Here is an 8,097-nt window from a genome sequence, read left to right on the forward strand (position 1 = left end):
TTAGTGATAATAATAATAATAATAAAAAATAAAAAATGTGAAAAGACTCGAAAATTACAACTTTCCTGTAATGTAAAAAGGTGTATTCAGCCTCTTAATTATAGGGGACTGTGTCATTGGGATGTTATCAATGACCCGTTTAATTTTACTGTAATTACTGACAAAATAAGACAACGACAGATCACAATACAGGATTTTCCTCTTTCCGAATGATATTGTGCGGAGAGTTGAGCTAATGCGTAACACAAACAAACACTTTAGAAGATGCTCCTGCTGGCAGAACTTCGTTAAGACCCGATTCTGCTTTCTTTACCGACTCCTAACTCCCACCGGGAGAAGAATCGGGCCCCTTCCAAGGTGAGGGGGCACTCGGTGCATTCTGCAAGGATGAGGACGGGGGTAAGGAAGGGACCCGGTGCCGCGGCAGGGCAGCCGCCAACTGCCGCAGAGATCAAACGTGCGGGAGATCGATGCTACTTCTTTTAGGCGCAACAAAAATATGAAGTTCATTTTCCAAGCCGGTAAAAACTAGAAAGGAAGGAGAGAAAACAAAAAGGTCTGGGATAGACAAACTCTTCGGAAAGGGGAGATATGTTGATACTGGGGAGGGGGGATGGTGATGCAGAATTCCTTCAGAAAAAATGGCTCCAGCAGTCCTTTTATCTGGCACAATAAATAAATAAATGGAAGTGTTCTGAGCACACACCTGGGCTCCGTGTCGCTTCCGCTGCCTGTGAGGCGAGCGGCTCCTGACCGGTCTCAGGAGAGGAAGGCACCTGCCTGCTCCCCTTAGGACTTCAGAAACCTTCTGGCTCCGTCTCGTACTCACCCTCAGTTCCCTCCGTGCTCCCCGCTTTTACCCTGGGGCACCCCACAGAGTGTTCCCTGCCTGTTCACAGCGCGACGTTGGGAGACCCTGTCAGTTGTGGGGAGGGGGGAGTTACACGGCAAACAGCCTGGGATCCGAGACTCCCATGCCCGCCTCGAACTGCTCGGGAAAGCCGCAGCGAGATCCCGCAGCGGGGTTGCCGCTCGGGTCCCTCTGGTGTTGCTGCAGCCCGGGCTGGCCGGGCGCTGCGGCAGGACAGCCTTTCTCCTCCTCAGGCTTCCCGTTGGTTGGCACGGCTCTCCTGGGCGAAGGGGGGAGACATTTCTCGTCAGGGGATTTTAGCCCTTTTCTTTCCCCCTCTTTCCTTTTACCCCCCTTCCCTTTCATTCATAAACCTGGTGGCTATAAACGCAGCTTGAATATTGACGTCTCTTCCCCCAACTGCTCCTCCGTTAACCCAATTACAGAATTCATCAAGAACTGTGTTGAATTATCTCTTTCCATACAGTATCAGCATTAGCCTAATTAAAAGCTATAATGTCTGATATAATGATTAAATCGTTAGCTCTGCTGTAGGGAAGCAATATTTTGTTTTCCCTTCAATTAGAAGCTGATTGAGGTTTTCAGAGCAGGTCAGCTGTGAAATTTGAATTATATGTGTGAGTACCGTTCACAGGGTGAGCCCCTACTCGAAAGCTCCAGAGATTCTCCAAACGCTTTTACCCAGCAAGCTGGGAAAAGACAACAAAACAAACGAAGAGCCTGTAGCTGATTTGGGACTGGGACTGTAGGATCTCCCTGAACAGTTGGTAGTGCTGGAAAAGAAAGCAGGAGACTTTATTCCTGCGCCCTTTTTCCTCCATCCCGTCCCGGCTGGGTAGCAGTGTGTGTTAAAAAACATGATGCCTGAGTCGCCAAATCATGAAGGCAGGAATAGGCTTCCCCTCTCTTCCTTCCCTGTCCTCCCTGCTCCCTCCCAGTGCTCTCTTTGGCTCGGGTGACGGCGCCTAGGGACCGGTTTCCACTTGGCGATGACCAGAGAAGCTGAGAGTCCCCTACCCCCCTCCCTGCCGCCCTGCGTTCCAGGCGGGGCTGGCGAGGGATCAGCCAGCATTCCCCCACCCCACGGCATCTCCCCAGCCCGTGGCGAGGGAGGCGCAGTGGCAGCCAGCAGACGGCGATCGCCGCCTGCTCCGGGCAGCCCTGCTCTGGCCCGTAGCCCCCCGGTGCCCCCTCCTCCCTCTCGGGGCCGAGCTCGGAGAGGTCACCTAGGGTACCTCCCGCCGCAGCCTGTACCGGGGCGGGGAGCCGTGGACGGGGCAGGCACTCACCACTCCGGACGGCGTGCGAGCCGGCCAAGCCGGCACCTGCCCCCTCAGCGGGCCCGGGGGATAGGGGGTAGCGGCGAGGGCTCTTGCCGGACCTTTAGCACTCCCAGGTAGGCTTCCAGTGCAGGACGTCCTCACTGCTTCCCCTTGGCTTCTCCCCAGCGTTCACCACGCACACACGACTCCCGCCCAGCTGCCCGTGTCGTGAGACCCCACTTATTCCCGCCACCACTCGACTCCTGGCTGTTTGGAACTCCACTTTCCTCTATGAAAAGTCTAAGGACTTTTATCTGCCGGCGCAGCCCCCACCTGCACCACCCCAGCTCCTCCAGGATTGTCGCCTCTGCCAAAAGTCAGTCACGAAAGTGCTTGACCTCGTCCCTGTCCCTCAAGTGGGGATCTGCACCACTTTTACCACGGAAGAAAAGCCCCTCTCTGTATCCGGAGCTGAGTTTTAACCTACCCCATCCCTTTCTCCGGTCGATATACACCCTCCGGCCGCGGGGAGAGGGGTGCGCCTGGGGCAGAGGCAAGGAGGGTAACACCAATAGTACCTTCCCCCTCCCGCTCTCCGTCCGCGTTTGTCCACCCCAAAGGACCGAGTCCATGGCGGTTTGGCTGCTTTTAGGAGAGGGTCGCTTGATGTTTATTTGCCCGCGGTGAGGAAGACCCGCAAAGAAAGCCCAGGATGGGGGCAAGCCTCCGAGGTGGGAGGCGTGGAAGAGCGGTTGCCCCTTGCAGCGGGGACAGGAAGGGCAGGGTCAAACTCGGCCGACCTTGTTGGGAGAAGAGGGATGTATCCCTCATTCACAGGGACGATCCTGGGTTTTTGCAGGGCCCACGGGCTCTCAGGGTGCAAGGGACTCGTCCAAGAAAAGTTGTTGGACACCGATTCTTCCCACTTATTTGCCGGGAGGCCTCCTGGTACCTCCGTATAAAAATTCAGGGAGAAATGGGGAAGATGTGCGAGCACTGTCATTTACCTAGCGATTTTTACTCCTAATGTCTTCGTTTGGCCATTCAAGTGGAAAGGCGCCTTCCTGCAGCAACCTTCTCCCCCCTACCCAAGCAGTTATATTTTCAATACATCACTTAGCAATCATATCGGCCTCGTTTGTTTTGCCCCTGCAGATGTGGCAACTCATCAGCCCAGCGAAATATCAACGTGATCACCCACCACTTGGGACCTTCAGGCCGGCTGGAGGGGGCAAGGGTCCCTCCAAAATCATCCCCACATACACCTGAGCTCTCTGCAGCATTCTGTCTGAGCCTGAAGGGGCCAAAGCAGGCCCATCCTGCAGCCATCAGGAATGAAGAGGTGCTTTCCTCTCCTCAGCAGACCCAGGTTATCGTGAAGAGATTGCTGTTTCATGACGACTCATTGGAAATTAAAAAAAAAAAAATTAAAAAAAAAAAATAAATAAATTAAAAGAAGTCTAATGCTAGCCCAGCGCCTGAGGCTGGAGCTTTGTGCTCCTCCTGCAAAAAACTTCTGGCCGGTGATGACAGTCGATGGGGTGATTCCAGAGCCTGGAATCTGGGTGGCCTCTAGGGTCGGGAAAATGAAGGCTTGCGGATCGGGAAAAGGGCAGGGATGACGGGCCACCCCTTCCCTACCTGGCCACAGGCGATGGGGGCGGCAGTTTGTGTGCGACGCGCTGGCCATTCCTGCGGCTGTGGTTGAAGATTGCAGAGGGGACTTATGAACGTTTTGTCCCCTCTATGAAATAACTGTAACGTCACAGGACAGCCAGGGCACAAAGACAGCCTTTTAATATTTTCGGGGTGGGGGAAGTCATACTCCTGTACTTTATGCAAATACAACATATACCTTCATTAGTCTCAGATGCTTCTATGCCCCTGTATTACTAAGTGAATAACGACCGCGGCCAGCCTCGCCAGGGCCTGGGCCCAACCTGGCAACACCTTTAACACCGAGGAGAGGCGTCCGTCTGCCCCTGCCTGCCCGCAGAGCTCTGGCGGAAGCACCGGAACGGCTCAAATCCCGGGCAAAAGAGGCGTTTAGATGCCGCTCGCACAGGTGCGGTAGCGACGAGAGCAGCCGGGCCCTGGGCGGGCAGCCCGAGGGGCCCCAGCCTGCCCTAAACTCCTCTCTACGGCCGTCTAAGTGCCGGGCACGCAGGTGGGACGGGGCAGCCCGCGGTGAGAGGCCTCCCTCCAGCGATGCCCGGCGGGACGAGCGGTAATGCCTGGTGTCCCTCCTGCGTGTGTGTGTTTGTGCCGGGGGGCGCCGTCGGGGGGCGGTGGGGAGGGCGGGACGGGGCGCGTCGTGACCTCACCGCCCGCCCTGGGCGCTGCCCCGCCGGACGTCACCTCTCCGCGCGCGTCACATGCAAATCGCCGCCCGCCGTCGTTCCTCCATTGGCCGCCGCCAAGGCGATTTAAGGCGGGCTCAGGCGCGCGCTGTATGGCCGCAGCGCCGCGCGCCCGGCGGCTCCTCCTCCTCTCCCGTCCCATCCCCGTCTCCATCTCCATCCCCGTCCCGTCCCGTCCGGACCGCGGGAGGGAGATCGGCCACCGCCAGCGAAGTACTGTGTGCTTACCGCCGTCGGCTCGGCGCGTGTTTTGGTTGGACTCCTTCCCCCACCCCCCTTCTTCCCTCCACCCCTCCCTCCACCGATCCTCCTCCCGCTTTTTTTTTTTTTTTAATTTACGTTTAAATACTTTTTTTTCCCTTTTTTTCTTTTTTTTTTTTCCCTCTTCTTTTCCGCCCCCTCCCGCGCGGCGGTGGGCTCTCCCGTCTCTCTCTTCTCCTCCGTTCACCTGCGATCGGCGGATGCAAGTCACACACGCTCCCTCCCCTCCCTCCCTTCCCTCCCTTCGCTCTCTCTCCTCTCTCCCTCCAAGTTCTCAAAGAACAAACAAGCCGCCGCACCCGCAGCACCCGCAGCTCCGCGCGGGGCAAAGGAGAGCGCCAGCCGAGGGGTGCGCGGCCCCGCGGAGGGCTCCCGTCACCACCAGCCACCACCACAGACCCCCCCGCACCAAGCCGGGAACCTGCAGCGGAGAGAAAGTTTTCCGATCGCTCTCCTCGCGGTTTTCTCCTCCTCTCTCTCCTCCCTCTCCTCCTTTTTTTTTTATCCCTTTCCTTTTTTTTTTTTTTTTAAATTATTTTTTGCACGGCGGTCGCTACCTCGACACGAACGGGCTTCGTCTCGCTCCGCTCCCCGTCCTCCCGGGCTTCGTCCTCTCTATGTGTGATTCCTTTTTCACCCCTGGCGCCGGTGGAAAATAAAAAAGCTACTTGAATGTACAGCATGATGATGGAGACGGACTTGCACTCCCCCGGCGGAGCCCAGGCCCCCACGAACCTCTCGGGGCAGACCGGAGCGGGAGGAGGTGGTGGCGGCGGCGGTGGCGGCGGTGGCGGCGGAGGGGGGAACAAAGCGAACCAGGACCGGGTCAAGAGACCCATGAACGCCTTCATGGTGTGGTCGCGGGGCCAGCGGCGAAAGATGGCCCAGGAGAACCCCAAAATGCACAACTCGGAGATAAGCAAGCGCCTGGGGGCCGAGTGGAAAGTCATGTCGGAGGCCGAAAAGAGACCCTTCATCGACGAGGCGAAGCGGCTGCGGGCGCTGCACATGAAGGAGCACCCGGATTATAAATACCGGCCCCGGCGGAAGACCAAGACCCTGCTCAAGAAGGACAAGTACTCGCTGGCAGGGGGGCTGCTGAGCGCTGGCTCTGCCGGAGGAGGCCCGGCCGGCGTCGGTGTGGGCATGGGCGTCGGCGTCAGCCCCGGCGGCGTCGGGCAGCGGCTGGAGAGTCCCGGCGGCACGGCCGGCGGCGGCTACGCTCACATGAACGGCTGGGCCAACGGCGCCTACCCGGGCTCGGTGGCGGCGGCAGCGGCGGCAGCGGCGATGATGCAGGAGGCGCAGCTCGCCTACGGCCAGCACCCGGGCAGCGGGGGACACCCGCACCATCCGCACCCCCACCATCCGCACCACCCGCACAACCCGCAGCCCATGCACCGCTACGACATGGGCACTCTGCAGTACAGCCCCATCTCCAACTCTCAGGGCTACATGAGCGCCTCACCCTCGGGCTACGGCGCCCTGCCCTACGGCTCCCAGCCCCACCAGAACTCGGCGGCGGCGGCGGCGGCAGCGGCGGCGGCGGCGGCCGCCTCTTCGGGGGCGCTGGGCGCCCTGGGCTCTCTGGTGAAGTCGGAGCCCAGCGTGAGCCCGCCCGTCACCTCACACTCGCGGGCCCCGTGCCCCGGGGACCTGCGGGAGATGATCAGCATGTACTTACCGGCGGGAGAAGGCGGGGATCCTGCGACAGCAGCCGCCCAGAGCAGGCTCCACTCTCTGCCCCAACACTACCAGAGCGCCAGCACGGGGGTGAACGGCACCGTCCCCTTGACGCATATCTGAGACCCCGCCGCCCTCCGGCACCGGGGCCGGGAGTGGCGAAGGAGGGCGCGGGCACCGGCATCGGCCTGGCCACCGGCCCCGGCCGCTGCCACCGCCTGCTCCTGTCCCTCCCGCCCTCCCGCACCCCGTCCCCACTCCCGGCCCCGCTCCCGGGATTCCCCCTCTTATTTTTGCCTCTTGCTCCCCTTCCCGCCCACCCTCCCCTGCCCCTCTTCTTTTATGTTTTGTTTTTTTCTTTCTTCCTTCCTTTTTTGTACAGAAAAGAAATGTTTTGATGTTCTTGTAATAATAATAATAAATAATAATAATAACGAGAGAGAAAAAGGTAACGGTTGCTTTACTTACCTTTTTTTTTTTTTTGAAGGACTAGTTTATGAAACCAGTTTTAGACTGAACTTCTGTGTTTTATCGAGACTTTTTGTACAGTATTTATCATTCACCCAAGAGACATAGAGCGTTTATTTGCAAAAGAGGAGTGAGAAAGGGAATGGGAAAAAATACTACGGCGAAAAGGCGAAAATTGTCTATAATAACCACACAAAGTTGTTGTAGGAGATGCCAACTTTTATACCGCGCGGAACCGGTACGATTTCGGTCACGGATCGCTTCTTGCGAGGGCTTTTAATTGCCTAATTAACTCTAAGTTGATGGGGAAATAGTTCTCATTTATTACTCATGTACTAAGGCAAACCCAAAACAACACTTAAAAGTTTTCTGTAGATGTTCTCGCGTTTTTGTTTCCTGGGGTTAATTTTTTTATTCATTTCGTTATTTATACAACTTTTTTTTTTTTTTTTTTTTTTTTAGTTGGAGACTGCAATGTGGTAGCTTGTTGGGGTTTTTCCTGGATTTTGTAAAACTTTATTGTATTTGTCTGTTTGCCCTTCGGTTTTGTTTGTTTCGGATTGAGGTTTTTGTTTTGTTTTTTTGTTTTTTTTGTTTGGCTTTTTTTGGTATCATTTCTTGTAAATGCATTGTGAATAATTTTTATTTAGGCGTTACAAGGGATTTCAGATTGTGTATATAGTTTACTAAAAAAGACCTTTCTGCTAAACAGAAATCCTAAGGATGCGTTCAATTTTGAGTTAAATAAATTTCAAAGCGGAAAAAGTCACCTGTTATATTTTTATTTTTTATATATATATATAAAAAAATGACCGCAGAACAAGGTAGTATTTGCTGTAGTATGTCTGGAAATGCAGCAGGTAAACCTAGAATACGGGGAGGAAGTTTTTAACTGGAGTGGCTAGCAGAACGAAGTAGTAAATGCTGATGTCTCCTGCCTAACCCGTATCCCTCCGGAGGGAGCAAAACTGATTTATTTTAACACTCGTTCCATACTGCGATGGAAAGCAACTTACGGAATGACTCTTCCTAGGCGTGAACTTTCTTTGTGTGGATTTCAGATCCGTGCTGGCTATCCGAACCTTGCCCGGAGCCATAACTTGCCCCTTGCCCGCCACTCGGCCGGGATACTGCCGGCCCGGGGAGCACCGACTGCCCCGGGGGAAGGGAAAGTACCGACGGACGCGCCACT

The 8,097-nt window shown here is 55.8% G+C and overlaps 1 protein-coding gene across 1 annotated transcript; it reads left to right on the plus strand.

Annotated features, from left to right (window-relative positions):
- The first annotated feature begins 4,459 nt into the window (after positions 1–4,459).
- On the plus strand, positions 4,460–7,352 carry SOX1 (SRY-box transcription factor 1). Its single transcript, XM_057422394.1, has one exon. The coding sequence runs from the start codon at positions 5,427–5,429 to the stop codon at positions 6,558–6,560; it is 1,134 nt and encodes a 377-aa protein (XP_057278377.1). The 5' UTR covers positions 4,460–5,426; the 3' UTR covers positions 6,561–7,352.
- Positions 7,353–8,097: the final 745 nt, after the last annotated feature.

The sequence above is a fragment of the Pezoporus wallicus genome, unplaced genomic scaffold, assembly GCF_028554395.1.
Source record: "Pezoporus wallicus isolate ANWC-B61680 ecotype Strahan unplaced genomic scaffold, APGP_CSIRO_Pwel_v1 contig_5785, whole genome shotgun sequence".
Taxonomy (NCBI): domain Eukaryota; kingdom Metazoa; phylum Chordata; class Aves; order Psittaciformes; family Psittacidae; genus Pezoporus; species Pezoporus wallicus.